The sequence below is a fragment of the Coffea arabica genome, chromosome 11e, assembly GCF_036785885.1.
Source record: "Coffea arabica cultivar ET-39 chromosome 11e, Coffea Arabica ET-39 HiFi, whole genome shotgun sequence".
Taxonomy (NCBI): Eukaryota; Viridiplantae; Streptophyta; class Magnoliopsida; order Gentianales; family Rubiaceae; genus Coffea; species Coffea arabica.
The window spans coordinates 48,112,457-48,137,449 of NC_092331.1; the positions used below are offsets into that span (position 1 = coordinate 48,112,457).

The window sequence follows — 24,993 nt, forward strand, 5'->3', positions numbered from 1 at the left end:
TGTCAATAAACCCCTGATCAACTGTGGCAACAATCCCTTATCAATAGACAGTTTTGATTGAGTGACAATAACAATTGTCAATAAAGACATCCTGCCTAGAAAAATACTACTCATTTACAACACCTTACACATGACTTTCCTACTACAATAATATCTAAAAAATGAAAATATCAGCAATGTTTAATAAATAACAAATGTAGGCACCCATTACAATAGAATATGCCAAAATAATATATTAAATATTCAAATGTCATAAATAAGTGCAACATCATAGTACAAATAGTTTCATAAGTTTGAGTAGAACAAATACTACTCATATAAGTCAAGGCTGCACTAAAAAACATATTCCAAGTCCCAAAACATTTCCTGCGCTTCTGAAACATTTTCTAAACTTAAGACAGTACTATAACCACAGTTTTTGAGCCGACATGTAAGCCGTACTGCTAATCTTCTTCGAAACCTCCAAAATGAGCAATATATCTGCAATAAAGTAGTAAAGTTATTAGTAAAGTTATCAGGTGACAAAAGCAAAACAGTCTCTAATTGCTAAATAAACAACAAAAGTAACAAGCATTCACTAATCTGATACTACCGTAATGAATGCAGCAATTGCAGCAGAAATAGAGTGATAAGGGGGAGAGAAACTAGACTTGAGGAAGAAGAAAGAGAGATATTATTCAAAATGATTTTTCCATATTGCCCAATCCAGATTTCTGCATTCTTATACAGCTCAAGAATAACAAAATAACTACTTGATTGTTGACTCAGCACAACAGTCTAACTAACAAGGAAGATTCCCTTTAACTACTTGAAGGAAATACATTTCGCATGTACTATACTGGTATTCTTCAAGTGAAATACTATACTAGAAATACATTAATTCTTCAAGTTGAAACTGACAATCCACTGCAGAGAGACCAAACAGTACTATACTGGTATTAAAGGCTAGACGGACACAAATTAATGGAAGGGGAGAAGATGGAGAAGGGGAGAGTATGTGTAACAGGTGGAACTGGACTTTTTGGCATTATGGTTGATCAAAAGGCTTCTTGAAGATGGTTATTCTGTCAACGCTACAATTAGGTCCTCTTCAGGTTCATGTTTGCTAATTTACTAGTAATTAGTTCTTTACTTGAATTACTTTACCATTTCCATCTGCAACTTTACATATCATCAGAACAACAGTTTTTGGCAACTAAGTAGGAGCTAATTTCAGAAACGAAGGGTCTGAGACAGAACAGCAAATTCTCTGCACCATATTTCTAACAAGAAATCAGAAGCTTTGGTCAGCAGAGACAAAGGGAATGAAGAAGACAGTGCCATGATAAAATTCAACCAGGAAAGAAAGGATTTTCCAGAGTAAAGGCGGTAATTAGGAGCGCCAAAGTTTCCGTCTGAGCTTTAAAGCCTAAATGTCATTGCAAAACAGAAAAACTAGAATCAGGACACCACATAGCAAATCATTAGGCTTAACTAGAAATTGCATGACATTAATGTTTAGCAAGTATTCAAAAAGCTAAATCAGTATTTTGTTTTTGCTGTTCATTCCTAACCTAAATTAGTAAGAAGATATCAAATCTTCCTACTCTGTCCACAACGACCAGTAGTGACATAGACACTACACTAGTTTGTGTTCAAAACACTGAGAATAATAAGTGGCACCCACAAGAATGAAAGGGAGAGACAGGTCCAGAATTGCCATGAACCTTTGAAACCTGCAAGATGCAAGCGTTTCTGTATCTTGACCATAAAACGTCTTAAACATGACAATATTTTAAGTTTTTAGCTAACTCATTGGCCAAATGACAATAATAATCTTTTCTATTCTTTAGCCCTTCTGTGCTCCTCAAATTAATATCATGAAACAGAAACACTATTGAAGCTTTTTTTTGTGTAATGTTATTGTTTCATGATAACAAAGCTATGATAAAGCCACAAATGTACTCCCAGGATCAAAACACCAGCTGATTAGAACCTTGAGTTGACAGAAGTAATTCTTAAATGTCCCTCCTCAGTCTTGATATTACAAGTTAATATTGTCACCTACCAATAACTAATTTGCAATAACTTATGTTAACTTTAAACCATAGCAGCCATTATATCTATTTAGACAAGTATATATAGTTGAAAATTGCTTACCAATCAGTTCGTTCAGATGTGCCTTCATCATCTTACTTGTTGGCTTGCAGCTGTGCTTTCAAAGATTTAAGGAGATCTTGCATTTCACTTTGTTGGTTCTGCATTTCACTTTGCTGGTTCACAAGCTTCTCCATAAGTTGTTGTTGAGATTGGACTGTTATTTCCAGCTCAACTGAGCGCTTCTCCGCTTGTTCTGCTCTTTTCTTGAAATCATCTATCTCTGCAAGCTTTTGGGCAATTATTCCAGCTTTGGAGGGACCACGGCCATGTACGTATCCGGTTACACGTCCAGTTACTTCAATGGAAATGTCTTCTTCAGTCCTATTTGCACCACTGGATTTAGATTCCAACTTTTTCTCCCTCATCATGCTCTGTCACAAAGGTAAATTCTGAAGTTAGACTTTCATAAGAGTTGTACAACAATATTAGAGTAGCAATTCCATTTTTCTTACTAAGTTCATAGCAGATGTTTCGTCAACCATTGCATTCTTCTTCTTGCTGTAATGGGTGATGTCATAAAGTTCTATTGGTCCAACTTCCCTCCCTTCTTATGCTTCCTGTTACAATAAGAAGTTAAATAACCTGCCTAAACAATCCAAAAGACATGTCTTCAAGATAATCAAATACCCGGTCAGCTTTATGACGAAGAAAGGATTTTGTTCCAGCTGTATGAGCAGTTTTTTGCTTTGATCTATTGATCTTGTTCCTCTCACTTATCTTCTGCACTTATCAAGTTCAGCCATGATCAAAATTTAACACACAAAAAACATGAGAAAGAACAATAGTAAATGATCAAAAGTCGGCCTCTATACCATAAAATTTAGACTACAGAAATAGTCACAAAGGTAAATCCAATCAGATTCTTCAACATATTGTGGACGATTTGCAAGTGCTTCCTCTTTTGTACTAAATTTCTTGAAAATCTTGTGAAAATTGTATCGTCGACTTCTGTACTGTGTATTTAACTGCTTAAGAAGTGCTGGCTTAACATGTTCTCCTTCATCATAAGCAAAACTATTCTGAAATATGAGTGAAAAATTTATTGTAAATGTCAGAAAAAGTGCATAAATGACCTGTTGCAGAACTAGTTGTTACCAAGTCAAGAAGAAAAACAAGCCTTCAAAACAATTTCACTTACATTAACAAGTTTTAGCATTCCTTCTCTATCAGATTCTTGGAGTTTGGACCATTTTTCTGCTTTCCATTTGCCATATTTACGAATGACACAACTTGCCTCTGAGATGTACTGTTGTGCCCCTTCTCCAATTACTCTTCCACTAACTTCAGAGACCTGGACTTTTACCTTTTTGCCGGCCTTCTTTTCCTTGGACAGTGCAATATTGCGAGTATATCCTCTTTTCCTAGTTACATTGATACCACCTACCCAAAACATAGTACACAGTTATGAATGTGAGTGGAAAAATCTGAAATGAAATTAGCTGTGTAATATAAATTACAAGTAAATCTCATATACCGGTATCATTCTGTTGAACATCATCGCTCTCATTATTCCGGTCACTTCCACAACCAATGGACTGGTTAGATCCGACTTGTACTGAAGTAGGAGTAGTATTTTGCTGCTCAATAGATGTAGGAGTTGTCAACTCATGTCTTGATGATCCTGTAGTAGTTTTGCGACCATTTGAGGTAGTAGGATCCTAAAATCCAGCCAACTACACATTAGAAATGTATTTTTCAAATATTGCCAACTACCAAAAGTAAGAACTAACCTCAGTCTCATCAAATAGGCGAATTTGAACTGACTTTCTAGATAGGCTGAATTCAGCACCATTATTGGCATTGCTAGCCAGACTACCTTTTGGGCCACCAACTTGCTATAGTGAAGTAAGAAATACACAGCAGGGCAGATGCTTAATTGTTTAAAACCAATGGTATAAAGAAGTGAAGGTACAAGTACATAGCAAAGTCAATTTTCATCACCTGTTCACCTATTTTTTCTCTAGCTTCTGCTGCATTAGGTATTTCAGCACCTCGAGTTGGTCGCATAGGACATTTTCCTTTCTTCCCTGGCCCAGCCATGTAACTACATGATAAAAAGATATCAATCAGCCATGCATTTAGACTAAATATGTCTAAAAAGCCAGGACAAGGTACAATTACCAGCATGCTCACCCGAAGGAGGAACTTAATTAATATGCCTTGTATTTTACAATAGATATTGCAAATTAGAAGATAAGAGTGACTAAAAATAATTCAAGATAAGAAATACACTTGATTTGAACCAAAAGTTACATGGTAACTATAAATAGAAACTGAAAATGTTATTTACAACATCGTTTAGTCAGACTCATAGTCATCACTTTCTACAAATTTTTCACTTTCATCTTCACTCGAGCTCAATTGCTGAATCTCATCATCATCAACAAAAAAATCATCCATTTTCCTGGCATGTTTAGCTGAAGAATCAGAATTTAGGATGCCAGTTTCTACAGCTTCATCAGCTAGCATATCACCTCTTTTCAAGTTAGACAAATCGACATTCTCTTGAACCCCAATTAGGTCTTCAAGATAATCTTCTTGGTAAACCTCTTCTTCTTCACATGATTTATCCTCATCCTTTTCAAGAACAGCATATGATGAACGTGGACAGACTGACTCGACAACATGCCAATCACCTCCAAGCCTCATATCCTTTACGTAAAAGACCTGTTCGGCTTGGGAAGCGAATACAAATGGCTGGTCTATATACCATTTTTTTGACAAATTGACGCTGCTTAGATTACTCTGTTTGTCTATTTTAAGACATGAGCTATTTTTCAAGTCCCACCAATCACACTTGAACAGAACTACTCGGCTTTGACTGAAGGAGTATTCAACCTCTAAGATATCTGTAATAGCACCATAGAAGTTTATTTCTACATCAGCATGCTCACCCTTCACCATAATGCCACTATTCTGGGTTTTTCTGTCTACCTCACGTGTTTTGGTATGAAATCTAAACCCATTGACATTACAACCAGGATATTTGATCACTCTAAAATCCAGTCCTTTGGCCAAAGACAACAATTCATCACAGCATCTGCCTTGTGTATGCATGTAAGTGACCTATATAACCCAAATAAGAAATTAGAATGACTGAACAAATTAACAACTATATAAATACCACAAGTTTTCTAGTAGTTTGTTCCATACTTACACGATCTTCAAACCACTTTGGAAACTCTAAATCGTGCATCTGCTCTACATTCGACACATTTTGCTGCTGAAGCAATTCTTTGTGCATCCTATACAATAGTATTATTAGTTATCTATGTGCTACGGTTAGTGCTATAATTGACTAAACATATAACACTTCTCATATACATAAGGTAATAAATTTATTACCTTATGTAATCATCAATTTCTTCACAATTTTTCAAGATGAATAAATGTATTTTCATCAACTCTGATTCACTTAAGCAACAAAATGTTGCTGCCCCAAAAGGCCGAGCCATTCCAGAAAAAATAGACAACTTTCCAGCAGCCTCAAAGCGTTCGGTGTTTCTTTCTGGTTCATTAAATATTGTAGGAACATTGTGCAAGTACCTAGAAATGAATGTTAGACATTCATCATCCAAGTAACGCTCAACAATGCATCCTTCCGGTCGAGCTCTGTTGTGCACATAACCTTTGTATTGACCCATTTTTCTGTGTCACAAAAATGCAGCCATAAGATGTCACAGCAGTACGACCCTATGAAGCAAAAGAAGATTCAGTCTTAAAATAGCCTTTACACTACCTCTCAAATGGGAACATCCACCGGTATTGTGCTGGGCCAGCAAGTTTTGCTTCAGCAGGTAAATGGACCATTACATCGAAGAAATTTGGAGGGAAAATTTTTTCAAGTTTGCAGAGTATTACAACAATGTTTTTCTCCTGTGCATCTAACTCATCTACATAAAGAGTCCTGGAACAAATTTTCCTAAAAAAATTGCTTAGTTCTACCAAAGTTTGGGAAACATCCTTTGGCAGCATGCCTCTAATTGCTAATGGAAGTAGACGTTGCAAGAATACATGATAATCATGACTCTTCATCCCTGAAATTTGGCACTCTTTTGGCTTAACACAATGAGATATGTTTGAGGCAAATCCATCGGGGAACTTGAGTGAGCTCAAAAACTGGCATAGTTTTTGTTTTTCGCTGCGTGAAAGAGTGTAGCATGCAGCGGGCATCACCTTTGAATCCCCTTGAGTTTGAAGATGCAATTCTTCCCTCAATCTCATTTCCTTCAAATCCTCTCTAGCTTGCCAAGTGTCCCTATTTTTGTGTCCCGTACCCATCACTGTAGCCAACAAAATTTCACACACATTCTTCACGATATGCATAATGTCCAAGTTGTGTCTAATTTTGTTAGTACTCCAATATGGCAGCTCAAAAAAAATGCTTTTCTTCAACCAATTTGACTGATTTTGCATGCGTTTTCTTTTCTTCTCTTTAAGCAATTCAGGTGCCTTACCAAACACCATTTGATCAAACTCTTGAAGTTGTTCAAAGATTTCTTCACCGGATAAAGTTCTAACAGGCTGTCTAAGATCACTCTTGCCATCAAATGACTTTCTTTCTCTGCGCCATTTATGGTCCGCTGGCAAAAATCGCTGGTGCCCCATATAGCAACATTTTAATCCATTTCTCAGATATACACTGGTTGTATCATCTAAACAAATAGGACAGGCCTTATAACCTTTCGTACTCCACCCTGACAAATAGGCATATGCTGGAAAATCACTTATAGTCCACAATAGAGCAGCCCGTAACATAAATTTTTCTCCCACGGCTGCATCATAAGTCTCAAAGCCAGTGTCAAAAAACTCTTTCAACTCATCAATTAGAGGCCTAAAAAATATATCCATATAATTTCCTATGCACTTAGGACCTGGAATAATCATTGATAACAGGAAAAAAGGGTCCTTTAAGCATTTCCAAGGTGGTAGATTGTAAGGAACAAGGATTACAGGCCATATACTATATGCATTATTCATGTTTCCATAGGGATTGAAACCATCAGTTGAAAGCCCCAACCTAACATTACGAGGATCTTCGGCAAAAGATGGGTGACTGTTATCAAACTCCTTCCAAGCTATTGAGTCAGCAGGGTGTGTCATTGTGTTTTCCTTGGGAACGCGTCTCTCTTTATGCCACCTCATATCTTGAGCTATCTCCTTGTTTATGAATAGTCTTTGTAACCTTGATTTTAAGGGGAAATAGCGAAGCACTTTTCTAGGAATTTTAGAACCCGGGGATTTATAACGAGGTGCTTTACATTTTTCATTTGGGCAGTGATCGAGGCTTTCATTTTCTTTCCAATAAAGTGCACAATCATTTTCACATGCATGTATTTTTTCACACTTGAGTCCTAGCTCACGAATTAAATTTTTTGCATCATAGTATGAGCTAGGAATTGATGCCATGGGGAAGACTTGAATGAGGAATTTCAGCAGCATATCGATGGATTTGCAAGTCCACCAATTCATAGTTTTCAAATGAAGGATATGGACAACAAAGGAAAGTTTTGAGTACTTATCACAACCCGGGTAGAGACTTTTTTCAGCTTCAGATAATAATCTAAGAAACTTACTTGCTTCCCCCTCTTGCTTATTTGGTATATCCCTATTATGTTCCCCCGAATTTCTCCAATTCTCGCCAAAGTTTGCAGTACCAACGTCATTTAACATTTCTTGAATATCATCTGACTCACTGTTTTCTTCATCTAAAACTATGTTATCATTTTCATCCTCATCAGAATCTTCAAACCTTTCACCATGATATACCCACCTAGTATAGCTCTCAACAATTCCCCCACACAAATGACTTTTCATGACCTCCATAGTTTGATCCTCAAAGTTGTTGCACCCTTTACATGGACAAGGGAGCTTATATGTGGGATCCTTGCCTAAATAAGCAAATTCAACGAATTCTTTCACTCCTGCCAAATATCTAGGATGCAAGTAATCTTTAATTGTCATCCAACTCCTATCCATGTTTTTTCACAACCACTGTTGATCCTAACACAAAAAAATACGCAACCATGATACTACAAAGACAACACATATAATAAATATAGGAAATTAAGCTCAATACAGGAAATTAATCTTCCCATACAACAATAATAAAAATTAAACAAAATACAACACAGCTATTAGTAAATTCAAACATGTCACAACTACACATTTGGTTCATAAATACAAAAAGGAAACTAACTGTCAAACATGTCACAAATACACCTGGACGTTCTTGTCAAAAAGGAAACAACTTTTGGTTCATAAAGAAGACAACAAAACGAAAAGGACAGGGGAGAAATTTAATTATTAGATCTCAGTGGAGATTTCCTGGGACGGCACTGAGATCACAGTAACAAACAACCAGTTCAATCAATGGCTATCATTACCTGGAGCAGTATAAAAATTTTAAAAAGGGTATCCCTCTAAAGTTATTAGTTCTTAATTAAGTCTAGGTAGAATATTTTAAAAGGTGTTCTTATCTCATTAAACACTAGTTAAAATATTTTAATCACATGTTATTTATCATCTGAATATACATATTCGCAATTATTATTTTCTTTTATATTTATGCATTTTTCTGTTTAACTTTAATTTTCTAAAATTTAACACTTGAATTATTTCTTAATGAGTATCTAATGAATAAATAACCCTTACTTTAATTAGGCAAGTTTAGCTCCTTGTGAGATCTCAGTTGAGGTTTTTGGGGACAGCACTAAGATCACATTAACAAACTAGCGCAATCAGTGGCCATTGTTATCTAAGGCCCTGGAAAGACCAATTAGGGAAAAGGCACCATTAAAGTTTTTACCCCAGTCAAAAGTTTGATAGTAGTTTGTCTAGTTCTTTTTTTCTTTTTCTTTTGTTCCCGCTTAATGTTTTCATGCTTATCTGTTCTTCTCTCGTGTTTGAGGTTGTCTACAATTTTACTTTTGGGTCCAAAATTTGCAGTCAGATGATTAGCAGTTTTGATTAATTTTCAGTGAGAGTTGTATTGTGCACCCTTTGAAATGTATGTAAGTACTAAATCTCGCCATACTAATGGTAAGATATCAAAAATTCATCTACTATCTTAACAGAATTTACATCTTACATAAGTAAACTTACCAGTTGTAACGTGGTAACTTGGTGCCTTCACGACACCACAACATTTAGCAGTTATAAATGTTAAGAATTTTCCATAAAGCCACTTTATAAAATCTTCAATGAAGGTTATCTAATTTTCAAATTTGTTAAGTATAATACTATAATGTGAGCACAACAATATGACCACTTTGCTTTATTCCAAAAAAAAAGTGATGATAATAAATGGATAGGAACAAAACCATCCGAAATGGGACTCAAATCAATATTCAACATTAATTGGTTCACATTTTCCACAAGTCAACATCCCATTTTTTTTAATCTGGATTTGCTTTGAAAGCAAATTGATACACAAATCCAAGATAAAAATAAGAAGAAAACGAGTGAAATATTTCCTCAATAAGGACAGTCTTCATCCAGCATTTGCTGTGATTGAGTTATTATGGGTCCTAGACATAAGACATTTTTTCTTTCTTTTTCCTTTTCTTGGTGCGAGTATCCATAAATTGTTATTTACCATCTGGACAAGAAGGAAAGTCCAAAATACATTCAAAGCATCTCTATCAATTTTCTTCAGGCCCCATGCCATGGACAGAGCATGATAGCTATATATCAAGAACTTTTATTGTTTCAATATACTCTTGCGAATAGGAATTAAAATGCAAAACACAGCCTCGTCTACAAGCTCAATTAGCATGATAGCTATATATCAATCTACTGTGTGCAATGCAAAACAAAAACTCGTCTACAATCTCAATTAGCCACAACCTATGTAGCCACAATTGTTGAGGAATTCAAGGGATCAGGAAAGGGCTAAATCTGTGTAGCCACAGCCTGTATGTTAGGAGGCTGTTATGAACCCATACATACCCGAAATAAAATGTTGACAAAAAATTAACAAGGGTAAAACCCACAAGTAAGTAGAATCCAAAAGGAGGAGATGACTCCATCCATAAATCAAATGAAACCCAAAAAACTGGACTGAAATTTTTGGCAAAAAAAAAAATTAGGGCAAAACATTTGGGGGAAAATTAGGGAGGAAAAAGAGAATCGGCATACCTTTTTTGGTAGAGAGTTGCTGCTAAATGTGGTCTTCTATTTGATCATTTCCGAGCCAAGATCAATTAGGAGATGGCGAGGAGACGGGCGAGGAGATGTTTCGGCGAGGAGATGGCGAGGAGTAGTGTGCTACGGTTGGTTCTAAGTGTTAGCTGTTGGCTTTAGGATACTGATAGTGTGTGTTTTGTTCGGTGATACTGGTAGTGTTGGCTTTAGGATACTGGTAGTGTTGGCTATTTCGTTCTAAGTGTTCTAAGTGTTTCCGCGCCTCTCCTCAAAATATTGACTTTGAATGAAATTTCAATTCCTTAGATTTCCCCCTTGTTCAGTACCAAAATTTCAATCAACGTTTTTTAGTTTCCAACATTTTAGTTGAATTAATATTTTACTAATATAATATTACTTGCTACTTTTAAATATTTTTGTAAAAATATTCATAATGGATGAGAAAATTATGTTGAAATATTACAAGCGGTAAATGCACCTTGGATCTGCTTCAAATAGTTAATTTTTTATGACATCAAACAGTTGATCCGATATTAATATTACAAGTGAATTTTTAGCTTCAAATTTTAATTAAATTTACTAATGTATTTCTAATCACTACTTCTTAACATATTTATCAAAAAATTATAATGGATGAAAAATTTTTGCTAAATTCAAAGAACTAGTAAATATATTCTTTCTCAAGTTGTAATAGTTTATATAGTTGTTCTAACTAGAAACTTTCATTAATTTTTTTCAGTTAAAAACCTATTGAGTAACTATGACTAGTTTAATAAATCATCAAATTTTTAAAAAATTAAATTAATATTTAAGTAACTATGACTAGTTTAATAAATCATCAAATTTTAAAAAAAATTAAATTAATATTGAGGCTCACAATTAAATAAAGTCATAGTTAATAAATCATCAAATTTTATAAAAATTAAATTAATATTGAGGCTCACAATTAAATAAATGCATTAGAGATGTTCAAGTTAGTGATAATACTTATGTTGTCACTAACTACGCTATAGTTTTACTGACAAAAATTTGTCGTCAGTAAACATAAACAGTGACAACAATGAAAAGTTGTCCAAAAAAGCGGTAGAATTACTGACAACATTTATCAAGTCGTCACTATCGCAAATCTCGCGCCATCCAAGTCCTATGGCGCGAAATAGTTTTGTGACGACAATTAAAGGTTGTCACTGAAAACTCAGTTGCTTTGAGTCAATTGTGACAACCTTCAAAGTCGTGACTAAACAACCTCATTTGTGACAACTTTTTGTCGTCACAAAGAAATGTTGTCACTAATGACCTTTTTTCTTGTAGTGTCAAGTTTTCCCAAATTGCATGAATTTCTCAAAAATGAGTCTAAACAATTGGTTCTTTAAACAATTATTATTTTAATGACCAAATTTATTCGAGTTGAATTATTTATGGTGCTTTTGATTGTTATATATACTTGTCGCATTTGCATCTTTGACTTTTAATAAATTTTATTATTGTTGGTTCTTAAATAAGTATGTGACCATAATTTTTTATATATAAATAAGTTAATTGTGAAAATATTAAGTTACTTGAATCTTGCTAAGTTAAATTAATATTTCATGATGTAGAGTATCTTATTGCTTTAATATTAATTCCTTGAATTTCAACAGCTAATTTTAAGTGTTATTAGCGTTAGGTGTTAAGGGGAAACTAGAATTAAGATGAAGTCGTTTTGAGTCAAAACTTTTTATAATTATGCTTAGGGCGTGAATCTCGATAGTTTAATTTTCTTTCGGGACTAGTATATTAGTAAGCTATCAAATTTCATTTAGGGTGAAATTTTGAAGTTAGTTTATTAATGAGAGCTTAAATGGAAGTCCGAATAAGTTGCTAAAAGACCGAAATAGCCTTCCTTCATTTCGAATCCACCATGCAGTCATGGAGTCTTCTGGAACAGTCTTCAATTGCATACAATTTCAACATGTCGGCTCCATGTTTCATTTCAGCATTTCCGCCATTATAAAATCGACTCAGCTCCACTACAACAACTACCATTTTCCACTTCTCAAACCAGCACCTTCCATTGCTATTGCCGACTCAACTCCACTCACAACACCTCAATAAATACATTCCACCTTCCTCATACGCGGCTTAGCTTTCCATTTCAGCAACTCCAACATTTCACAACATCATTCCATTTCACTTTACTCCCTGCCTTGGTACCATTGACGAGAGAAAACCAGAGAGAGAACTGTGCGAGTTGCAGACCTTGAGCTGTCTGAGAGTCCGTGAGAGCAGGAGATAACCGTGTGAGCTTTATTATTTCCTCCATCACCACCGAGAGCTGCTATTTCATTCCTCACCCTCAATCAGCCGTGATCGATTCAATCACAATCACCACAGCTGCAACTACTGAACTCAGACCAACCATTCTCGCGTGCGTGAGCAAGGCCGAGAGGAGAGGAAGATTTTCAGCCACTAGTCGTGTGTGTTGAGCTCCAAGCTGAGGTAATTTCTAGACTTAAACTAGTTGAGTATGGGTTGATGAAGCTATTTGTATGCATGCATGTGGGGTTTGTGCGGTTGGATGACAAAATTAAGTTACAAGAAATCTGGTTGTGAAGGAATTGGAATTGTCGAGAGCTTGATCTGGAAATTTCAGCTTTAATCTGTGAATTTGTGATGATCTGAGTTTAATTGTGGGTTTAGCTAGTTAAAAACTGATAGATAGTTAATTATTTGGTGTTGCATGTGAATTGTATGGCCGGAAATTAAGTTGTATGGCTGGAAATTTTTATTGGAAGTTGGTTGACTGCTGAACCAATTTTCCAGCTTAGCCGATGGAGTTATTTTGGGAGTTGTATGGATATTTTGGTATAAAATTCGCTGGAAAGTGCTTGATTCTCACTTGGTGGTGTGTTTAGCTAACCAAACACTGGATGATTAAGCCTTGCATGAGAATATTTGGATGTGAGTAAATCAGAAAATTGAAGGAAAACTGAATCTGCTTGCATGCAAGCTAACCGAGTGGGATTGAATAAATTTCTGGTTGAATGATAAGTTGTTGATGTTGTCCGCACTTGGTTTGGATCAAAAATGATAGATAGCTAATTATTTTAATCATGCATGAAGCTGATGTGAGTCGTGGATAGAAAAAAAAAGGGGAAAAGAAAAGGAATCTGAAATTTGCGGCCGAGAGAAAGGGTTGAACATTTGGTTAGTTTTTCTTCGAATGTGTAGCTGAGATTTTCATATTGGATGCTTAAGATTTACTTGTAGCTTGTTAATCACTTTTTGCACGCTGAGTTGAAGTAAAAATTGAAGGAAATTAGGGGCAAAGCACTATAATCAAACTGTTATATTGCTGGATTTTGTTCAAGATTGCTGGCCGAATTAATTGGGACTTTTGGTGAGATTATTCTCTGGTTTTGTGTATTACTTGTTTTAGTAAGGTCGGTCAGATTATAAGCTATATGTTTAGGGGTTCTAGCAAGTAAAAGATGGAGATTTAATGGGTGTCTTGAATTGGCAATTGCTGGATTTTTCTTGACTATCGAAACAAGAAAAGGAATCTGAAATTCTAGAGTTATTTGTGAGTAAGCTAACCGTGATTTTCTTTCATGTTTGAGTTAAATTTCTAGTTGATTTGTTGCAAGAAATATTTGTTTGATGCCAAGAGCTAATGATTGATGAAGCTCTTGGCCATTTGAGTAATTTTTGCAAGAGTTTAAGTTTTGGTGAATTTGTTCAAGTGGTTGGCTGAAATGTACGTGGAAGACCCATGGGTTGTGATCTGGAATTGCTTTGATACCTTGAACTTCCTTTGTTGAATTTTATTTGGAATTGAATCTGTTGAGACCTAGGGCTAATGATTGATGAAGCCCTAGTGAAATTGATGTTTGAATTGTGATTTTGCTATTTTGGCAACCGGGAATACAATGTGCAAATGATTTGAAATCGTGAAACCCGTTTTGGTCTGTTGAATTTGAGTACTTTTAAATCAAGCTCTGTGGAATTATTTTATCTTACTATCAAGTTATAGAGATTGAGAATAGCACGTTAATATTAAAACTTAAATGACAGGACTTTTAAACCCTTGCTAACTTGTTGATTCTTTTCTTTGCTTACACTAACTTTATCCAAACTTTAAGTTTTTCGTGAAATTATTCCTGGCTAGTTGTTTTAGAGAAAAATTGTTAAAAACACTAGATTTTAATAATTTTAAATGAAAAGTGTAGAAAACTTGCTCGGCAAGAAAATTTATATGAAGTGTATTAGTTCTAGTTGCACCTCTAGAAAGAAAAGTATCTTTAAAGAAACCATACGAAATATTTTATCACTTTTACTAGTTTTAATTCTAAGAGGTTTTCTTTTATTCGCCTTAATCGAGCATCTAGGTAATTTGTGATGGTGATTAATCTCAGGTGGTTCAGAGGACACCGAAAAGCTCTTTTAATTTCCTGCTTTTGCTCTTGCTTTGCTCCAGATTACGGTGAGGGATTCCAAACTGTTTTGCACAAAATTGCTTCTCGAACTTTTATAACCACTGTTTGTATAATTGCATATATATATATATATATACGTGATGTGACTTGATAAGTGCTTCTTTCATGCCTAAGTGGTCAAATACTTGATGAATCTTGTTCACTTGAATGAAAAGTGCTTATTTCTAGGCGAGTGTGTACTTTATCGCTTTCGACCTAACTATTGCTATATCGCTTAACTGTTCAATATTTCATTGTTTATATATTATTTGCGTATGCTGTAGGCCATGTGTACTTTATCACATTGGCTGAACAAGGCCTTTTCCCTTCGTTATCACCTATTCGAGCCAGAAGCGGACTCGGTCGGATAGGTTGATAACCCTGGGCACTGTATTTTGGTATACTCGAGTATTACCACTGGAGGGATAAGGTGATGGCCAGTCAACTGAAGGAGTTACTGATGGGAGTTATAAGGGCAGGAAGTGGACCGAGTATTGTATCCTTTTGTGTTTGCTTTACTATTAATACTATTATTGCTCTCCTAGTTGACATTTCTCGGGTAAGACTCCTCATGAGCATTAATCTCTGAGACAAAGCAATCCTTGTAATGCTCTTCTAGTCGGACGAGCCACTATTTGTTTGACTAAAATTCATGAAAATATATTTATATGGTCATGCATTCCAAATGTACGTTAGTGATTTAAATGATTTATGAGCTGTACTCATAGTAAAGTTACCAGCAAAAGTACTACTTCTACACATGATTTCAAAGTAGCAATTACGCACTGGTTTATAAATATTTGATTTTCCCTTTTGAAACCTCATTGAGCTTTAGCTCACCCCCAAAAACATTTTAGTTCTATGCAAGGCTCGAGAAGGGTAGTTACTCAAGCACAAGGATTTGGAGTACCGTGGATTATCCTTTATCTGGGTTGTGATTAATTTTCTTTGTGGAATGTAATGGTTATTTCGAAAGATTTGTGAACTTTATGGTATAATGTACTTGTGGTTGAAGTGAATGTAAGTCTCATGATATTTTGGGGATTATACTTTTGTAAGAATGATTTGAATTACAAACATAAGGATTGTACTTAAGTTATTATTATGAAAATTTAGATGAAGTATTGGACTTGTACTTTGGTATGTTGGACTGGTGGATATATTATACTCCGTTTGAGCTTTTAAGAACCATCGATTATATTCATGCTTGAGTTTTGTCGTGAGTCCCGGCGAGAGTTGGGCAGGCGGCCCGCCAAACCCTTTGGTTCGCCTTAGGGGGAAGTGGGGTCGTCACAGCACCCGTCTGATCTAATAGTGGTTCAGTTCCCGTCAGGTTCCCCTGGCTCAGTTGGGCCTTCCCATAGAGTAGATTCCCCTCTCTCCCGCTCCATAAGAGTAGGAGTAGGTTAGACATGTGCCGTTAAGACAAAAAAAAAGAAGAGCATAAACTTAGTACCATAGTTATTAAACCCAACCCAGGAGGGAACTCGGCGAACGAGGTGGGTCAACGGATTACTAGTTTAACCAGTGGGTGAGTGGTTGTACCGGTGGATCACTAAATATATTTAAATATTATATTTTATAATTTTTGATATAAGATATATGATATAAATTATAAGAAATAATGTCATAGCAAATGCTCATATAATTTAATTTGCTATAAAATAATTAATTCATATAAGAATCAATACAATATTAAGTTATTTAGTAATATACCAAATTTCAAGTATAAAATTTTATCTATGTTTAGTGTAATTATCTAACTTATTTATGAATTTTAAGTGCAAAAAATTATTAAAAATAATATTTGTCTTTAAAATGAATTATGTAATATGTCATTTTTTAAGTCCATTTTATAACTTATAGAGTTTGGGGGTCATAAATTTTTATTAAAAGATTCCAAATAAATTTGTTTTAGAGAAATAAAAAAAAAGATAAAGTTGACAAAACGTTTATATATTATGAGTAAGCTACTTAATCAACAAATGGTGAAGTAGCTTGGTGGTGTGCGCCTTGCTGCAAGGACCAAAGGTCCAAGGTTTAAGTTCCAGCAAAGGAATAAAATGGTTCAAGTTCCAGCAAAGGAATAAAATTTTTATACGAAATCCGGTGCAATGTCCGGTTCACCGGTTCGATCGCCGGGCTGGCCGGGTTCAATAACTATGCTTAGTACTACTAGGGGGAAAGCCGCGCTAAGCATAGGAGTTTTGACCTATGCGATAATTGATTTAATTAGAACTGCATGCTAATTAGTTTAATTGAATCAATTGAAGTGCATGAAATTATAAGTAAATTGGCCAAATCAACAAACTTATAAAGGAAAAAAATTTATAAGTAAAAGAAATAGGATTGTAGTAGATAATCACACCATACCATAATAACAATAACAAAAATATCATTATCCTTGTCCCTATACCATTATAACATAATCATAGCCATATTCAATCAACAATTAACATACTTAAACTATAAGGTTAAATTTAGGTCCTACCTTGGTCATAAAATTGTAGTCAATAGATAATCTTTAGTCACAGTTTAACCACCTACAGCCACGAACATCGGATTTTGGAAATATAGTTAAAAGATATAAAAAGTTTCCTATGGATATTCATATGTATGTATCAAGTATTCCATAAAGAAATTTCCATATTCACACAATAGCTATTGAGAAAATATTGCAGTAGAAAACTCACAGTTTTTATTATATTAGCTAAACAACCAAAACTCCAGAAAGAGAAAAAGTAAATGAGCATACCTATCTAAACACCCGCAACAAAAAATTGAGCACATGCACTTGAAGCAACATTCTTCAGTATTTAAAGCCTCAATTATTATCAAGTTGAAGAGCACTACAATTATACTTGTAATGGATTGAAAATATGAACCAAAATCAATCATGTTGATTATTAAGTGCTTCCTGAACCAACCATCTTTAGCATTAAGACCCTCTATTATTGTAGTTATAAAAGTTACCCAACAATTATAAAAGAAGATGGAGAGGATTGCAATTACATTTGTAAGTGGTTTAAACACCACTTAAATGCTTGATAATCACGTGGAATATAAGCCAATTGTAAATGGGAGGACACAATAGTCAAACCCAACTCAACTATACATTATAATGTTGCACGTTTGGCTTAATCACTTGTATTTGATTTTTTTCCTACCTAAATTATCTCTAAAGATAACAGATGAAAATTTTTCAACAATCACTTACAAACTCCTTTTTATATATATAGGAAACATTACAATGTGCTAGGAAAAAAATGAAAAGAACAACATTATTTTTCTTTTTATATATTCATCGTATACTGGTAGAAGCTTGTACTCATAGGCATTTGGGTACAACGAATCCGGGCAATGCAATTAATATAATTGATAGGGAAAATCGTTGAAATCGTTACTCACATTTTTGTAAAATGATTTTTTCCGTCTCTCATTCTAAAAAAGTAATTTTACGTCTTTTATAAATTCATATCAGTTAAATTTTGTCCCTACCTAGGTTTCCAACTAATTTTTTTTCGGAATTCACCACGTGCCCTGCACGTGATCATGTTTGAGGGAAAAAATTGTCAAATCATATTTCACATAATCTAATTGATAGTCCTTCACATTTAATAAAATGAATTTTTTTATCCCTTACATTTCATAAAATAACTAAGAAAAATCCTCGATGACAATTAAAATGTAGCAATAATTGTTAGGAGGATTAAAAAGTAGAAGCCATGAGGACACCTTACTCAATCAAACCTTAGTTCGGGCAATGTCAATCCATCAATTTTGGTTTATCATCTTTTAATTCCATGAAATTTGCTTTTTTTTTAATTGTAATGTTATTATTTATTCATTATACTTTGATTTCATAAAATCAAAATAGCTAATCTTAGTTGATCATAATTCAGACAAGTTTCGAGCGCGCGCGTGCATTTTCTAAATAAGAATAAATATCCATTTATGCTTTGAATGACATAGATGAAATTTTGGTTTACTAAGTTGGGAAAAAAAAAGGTATCTTTCACAGACAATCCAACAATACATTCTTGGGTAATTTAGAATTCCATTTTGTGTTGTTCCAATTAATTGTCTCTAAAATTTATAGCTATGAGGCTAAATAAAACCAGCGGCAGAGGAGAAAGTTGGCATGGAAAGACAATCTTGAGATTGTCATGAGAATGACAATCAAATTCTTACAATCTTGAAGTGTACGAATTTGGCATATGATAACAAGCACATCATACTACATTTAAATTGCCAACAAAAAATGGATAAATCATGGCAAAATTTGATACAAGAACATGATCGTCTACCTGAAACCCTTCACTTTCTTCCTTCTTTTTTCCCTTTGGGTTTTGTTTTGTTTTGTTTTCTATATTTCTCTTTTCAAGTCGGTGGTCTTATTATTATTTTATTATTATGTTTCTTGATTGCAACTTTTTGTGTGATAGAGAAAAGTATTATAATTTCCTTTGAGTAAGGTGACTGTAATTTTACTTCATTAGAAAGGAATAAGTTGTAAATAAGTTTAAACAGTTTTATGATATTATTTTGCATGTTTTCTATTGACATATCCCTTATTTTTTTTGAAAAATTGTTTCATTTGCAAATCCACAATTGAGAAACTTGCTGAAGAATAAAATCATATATATTCTACAGTCAAGCATTTGTGAAAAATATGCATACAACCAGAATTTAGAAGGGAAAAAAAATGCAACTGAACCTTCAAGTTTGGACTTTGAAAAGGTGTTATCGAAGCTTCACTAATTTCATTAACTCCATCTATTATGCTTCGTACACTTCAGTATTAACTTAATGAAGACTGCCCTCTTAATAAAGACCTGCTCTATTTCGTTTATTCCAAGTCCTATATTAGGGTTTTTCGAACGACACGTAGCATCCACCTAAACTACCATATATATATATATATATACTAACAATTATTATTCTCTTTTATATTTATATAATTTTTCTATTTAATCTTGCCTACTACCCCTTATATTTATTTGTTTTTCCAAATTAATATTATATTATCAAAAATATAACACCTGAAATGTATCTTATCATAACTTAACGAGTACACTATGAGCCCCCGTTAGACAGATTAATACTTAAATATTTGCTTGGTACTCGTAGATCATCTATGTCACTACTTGTAGATCATCATAGATTATCTATATCACTACTTGCCGATCATCTGTGTCACCGTATGAGTTATAAGACTATCGGTTATCTTTGGCCAATATAAGAGGCTAAGCCTATCCCATCCCTGCAAGCCGCCCTTTTACTTACCCCAGTTCTTTAACCCAAATTTAGTGGTTAAAGTTACTCAATTATATGATTTTTCATGATCTTTAAACTCAGTTACATGATTTTCATTATTGGCTAATATAGTACAAAAATTAGTACTACTTGACTCGCCCTACTTGGACCACACTTGCAAAAGACAGAAGAAACAAAAATGTGGATTGACCCAAAAACAAAGAAGTAATTTATAAGATATGCGAGATGTATGTGTATCAATCCCAATCATATATTGAACTTAAAAATAGAGGTTTAATTTTTTGTGCTTAAATAGTTTGATGTAGGAGATGAATATAGTGTTTCGATTTATTATTTATTTACTACTCTCTTTTTGACTTATCAAAACTTGAGAGACCATCCCACATTTAGGACAAGAACAAAACTAACTACTAGTAGTGACTTTCTGGCAAAAAGTTTTGGTTTCAAATCTTGGAGAGGAAAATTTCTAAAATGAAAATGAAGAAAATTGACAGCCGAAGCCGATCAAATAACCAGATCTACCATTATGTGTCGGCAAGAAAAAGCTATAGAAATTAGAAAGAGCACCAGCATCCATCATCAACAAAACAATCAATTACTCGTTTCTTTAAAAACTTTACAGTTGGACCCTTGGATGTGACGCAGACCCCAGTTTTCATCCAATCCAACGGCCGAGATAAACAGAAGCCTACACATCAGTCACATGGTGTGGGACCCCCTTTCCATACACCCGTCCTTCACGGTATCTTTCCCTCTTTTTGCTCCTTTGCTCAGCTGTACAACTGAGGCGTAATACAATCCATCATCATCATACTAGAGATTTTTACTTTAAACTAACACTTTACTCTAAATAAATCCAACTCTAAGTACCAAAAAACTACATGCAAATTTATGAATAAACAGTCCCAATTATAATACTCACGATTCAGAACCTGAATTAAATTCAACGGAAAAAACTCTAAAAACTCTTCTCTGGCTCTTCCCTAACTATTATAAGTAAACTGTTCCAACAGCGCATTATAAAGACCTGCTCTATGTTTGATTGAAGTAACTTTGAAAAGAAAATCTAAATCTATTTTTTTTTTTTTGGTAAATATCTAAATCTCTATATGTACACATACACATTTTTGAGGAATTGATATTTCATGATATGATTTGATACAAATATGACAAGCAGTAGAAGGGAAAAAGCAAACGAGAACTCAACGAAACACAAGGAAAAGCGACCTCGTACTTTGAAGAGATGAGTTAACTGGATACCAGTTAGCATTGAGAACGGCAAGAGTTGTCTTTCAGCTTCTCTTCTGTTAGAGGAACTTGCCTTCCCACCGACCGTTAATCCAGTGACCAGTGAAAACTTGAGGGATATGAGAAATTGTCTGATAATCTTCACTTTGTTTATCCAAATTCTGTACTTTGTGCATTAGCTCATCAGACATATCAAAGAACCCAAGCAATTCAAGTCCGGTCAATTTTTGGATGCCCGAAGGCAACTCCTGCATCAGTTTACAACCAATTAATTGCAGCTTTCTGAGACTAGGCACTGATTCCTCTTCCACTCTCACCCATTTCAGTCTTGTCAATTGCACAAGCTCTAAAGTCTGGAGTTTTCAGAATGCTCCAATCTTGAAACATAATGTCTCCCCTTCATAAGCACGACTGAGAGTAAGTGATACCAGATTGGGCAAATGTCCGAGGGAGCCTATTACATTCCCATCTTCTCTCAACCTACTATTGTCCAACCGTAACCTTCTCAAGGATTGAAGTGATGTCACCCATTGCGGTACTCTCTCCAAACGCCCCTTCAACATCAGACGCGTGAGGAATTCATGTTTTGAAAAGACGGAATGTTGGAGATCGAGGGTCTCATCTTCTTTAATACAGGAGATGCCCAACTGTCGAAGGTTGGTCAGCCTCAAGAGGGAGGAGAGCAACTCTTTTCCATCTTCTCTTCTCAGCTCTGTGATGGCTAATCCTCGCAATTGTGTTAGCTTTCCAATCTCCCTTACTATTTTATCACTATCTGCTTCTATACGAAACAGATTTTCCATGCAAATAAGCTTTCCAATTCCAAGTGGACATTTACAGCCCCAAATTGCATACTCATTTGAACAATTTCCCCATCCGCCTAACCAAAGAAAACGGAGTTTTCTTAGCTTTAGAATTTCCACAGGCAACTCTGTTACGTTGGTTCCTTCCAGATTTATAGCTTCAAGGTTTTGAAGCTTCCCAATAGATTTTGGAATAATTTTAACTCTAGTTCCCTTGAGATTAAGATACTTGAGATGAAATAGTTTGAAGACATGCTTTGGGATGTTGTCCAATTCAGCTCCATCCAATTTCAACACCTTTAGCAACTTGGGATCACCACTTAAGAACTTGGATAAAAATGTAGCTGTGAGAGGATCTTTTCATACCCAAATATTACCACAAATATTACCACAGACCGAAGACACTTTAAGCTACTAAATTCTTGTGGATTATCAATTAATGAAAAGGGCAATTTTTTGTTTTCTTTGTATATTTTTTCACTATTGGTCATTGATCAATTATGTAATGAGTCATAAAACTGTCCCCTTCATATCTTTTCAAATAAGAATAATCTTTGTACTAACCAATTCCTAATATAACAAGAGAAATAAATATTTCATGGATTTCTTTTAACCAACCATTGGAGGTCTTGGATTCTTATCCTAAGCCAACAGGCCAAGACTTCACAGTGGCAAATGGTCAATGGAAAAAGGAATGGTTGTGATGCTGTATCTTCCAATAATGCAAGGGACAATGAAATAGACTCCGTGGTCAAAAGTTTCCCATTAATTTTTGCAAGTAGATTTCCCTGTACAAGCATATTGATCTTCAATTGGACGACTCAGTCATTGGATGCCTACGGTCCCAAATAAATGCTCAATCAAACTCTTGAAGCATCATATTCTATTTCCTTATAAATTCATATGCTGTTTGTTTTTTTTAAAAAAAATTCTGAGTGTCAACTACAATTGTCAGTGTTCTTGGCCAAAGTCGTTCTATTATAATTGCTTCAGGTTCCAAAAGCTAGAGTAATATTCATGTTTTATTGATAGGGTGTTAATTATTAGTAATTTTATTATTAATTTCCTCTTTGTTCTTGCTAAATATTGTTTTAATTAGTAATATTTACTTATATTTGGTATTTGGACTTAATTTCAGGGATTAGAGCAAGAAACTACAAAAAAAGAGGGACTTGCTCCATAAGTGGGAGACTTCAAGAAGGCTCCATCGACCTGGCCCACAAGAAGAGGAAGAGACGGACTGCATTTCTTTTGCTGATGAGGAGTGTCTTGAATCCTAGGAGTCCTAGGAGCAATGAGAATCCTAGGAGTCCTAGGAGCAATGAGAAGCGAGAAAAGAGGAAACATTAAGAGGCCTTACCTTTTCGTACTTTGATAGGGGAATCTCGTTGGGACCACGGAGATAAGAAGCTCATTTGGGCTCTTGGAAAGGAAACGTACAAAGGCTTGTGAAATGGAATTGGACTCTCAATTCGTGCGGGGACCATGGGATAAAGGAAAGCATTAGTCATCTTCCTTTCGGCTTTAAAAAGGAGAATCGTACAGAGGCTAGGGGTGCTGATCAATAGCTTTTAGCATATTTTAGTTTTTTTCTTTCTTAGTTCCTTTGATGGCCTGGACCTTAGTAAAATTACTTGGAGATTTTCTCATGAGGCGTGGCTAAGCTTCTCATCTAGTTGAAGGCCAATTTGAAGGCGCGGTTCCAAATATCTGTGAGATCGAATTAATTTTATTTATTTCTTTTATTCATTGGTATTTGTACGTTTCCTGATTTAATTGCTTATGTCTGTTATGTTATTTGAATGTCAAGGGCCCGATATTCGAATTAACCTAATGATCTAATGCCAAATTAATTGATTGAATCCGTAATTGTTCAATTGATTAATACCAGTGGCGACTAGCGTGATTGGTTTCATGTTAGGGAAACGTATGATCTAACTTAAACAAACCCTCGTAGCGTGTTTGTTGGTTAGGGTTGGGCTTTTCTAATTATTAATGCAATCGGGTAATTAAATCCTATGGCCGTACCTAGGGTTATTTCTTGGTTAGGGAAATAGTTAACGGGCGTACCTTAACTATCGAGAAATTAAGGAAAGGCTGGTTGTTCATCGCGTGTGTGACAACTATAACCAATCTAGTAATGAGTAATTGGATTATCTTTGCATCGATGATCAAGTGAATGGACCGTGTCTGAAAAGTTGTACCTTTGGTTAGAGTCGTATTGGTTATTGATTAATTTCTATTAATTTCTATTCGTTGTTTTATTAGTTAGTTAATCAATTATTTTATATTCTCTAAAAATCCCCCATGCACTGAACTCTAGAAGAAACAAATTATCCCCAGTCCCTGAGGAGACGACCCTGCTTACCACTGTTTGCTATTTAGTAAATTTCGTCAATTAATTAATTCTGGTATATCGGATTAAGCAAACTCTTCGGGAACAGGGTGAATCAAGTAACCCAATGCACACCTAGAGTCCCTGCTCCAATACCTAGGATTAATTATTGATTGTTTTTAGTGGTAGTTAGGTTTTATTTTTATTATTGCACAGGCTTACGCCCTGTCATTTATAATAAAAATTGCAAGTGGCAAATGTAAACCAAAGGAATGGTTGCATGGCCACATTGAACAAGAGACATTATTTCACACACACGTTTCCTCATCATCACACTGAAGTGGCTAATTTCTTAGGATAGGTAAAAAAAAAAAAAAAATTATCCGCCAAATGTAACTCTACCATTGTCTTGGTACAAAATTATAGCCTGCAGGCGAATTTTTTTTTTAGAAAAGGCCTCCTGCTACTATGCTGTAAGGCAGCAAATAATTTATTTTTAAAAGTGTCAGGTGCACGGTAGCCTCATGCCAATTTTTTTTTTTTCAAAAGACCGGCTGCTACCGTGCTGTCCGTAAAAAGGAAAGGAAAAAAG

General features: G+C 34.8%; 2 protein-coding genes and 1 long non-coding RNA gene across 3 annotated transcripts; 1 reads left to right on the forward strand and 2 right to left on the reverse strand.

Moving 5' to 3' along the window:
- Positions 1 to 233: 233 nt before the first annotated feature.
- LOC140021612 (uncharacterized) lies at positions 234 to 10,520 on the reverse strand. Its single transcript, XM_072072874.1, has 10 exons — positions 10,279 to 10,520; positions 4,081 to 4,183; positions 3,870 to 3,974; positions 3,614 to 3,797; positions 3,278 to 3,519; positions 2,952 to 3,158; positions 2,767 to 2,859; positions 2,592 to 2,696; positions 2,140 to 2,510; positions 234 to 480 (listed from the first exon to the last, which is right to left on the reverse strand). Exons 2-8 carry the CDS (start codon positions 4,177 to 4,179, stop codon positions 2,688 to 2,690), a joined length of 939 nt encoding a protein of 312 aa, XP_071928975.1. The 5' UTR covers positions 4,180 to 4,183; positions 10,279 to 10,520; the 3' UTR covers positions 234 to 480; positions 2,140 to 2,510; positions 2,592 to 2,687.
- Positions 4,438 to 8,118, reverse strand: LOC113693045 (uncharacterized). Its single transcript, XM_027211631.2, has 4 exons — positions 5,879 to 8,118; positions 5,485 to 5,787; positions 5,297 to 5,384; positions 4,438 to 5,205 (listed from the first exon to the last, which is right to left on the reverse strand). The coding sequence occupies exons 1-4, from the start codon at positions 8,116 to 8,118 to the stop codon at positions 4,438 to 4,440; spliced, it is 3,399 nt and encodes a 1,132-aa protein (XP_027067432.2).
- Positions 10,521 to 21,184: 10,664 nt separating the features above from the next.
- LOC140021778 (uncharacterized) lies at positions 21,185 to 23,821 on the forward strand. Its single transcript, XR_011825758.1, has 2 exons — positions 21,185 to 22,001; positions 23,205 to 23,821. It is a non-coding gene; the product is annotated as an uncharacterized lncRNA (long non-coding RNA).
- Positions 23,822 to 24,993: the final 1,172 nt, after the last annotated feature.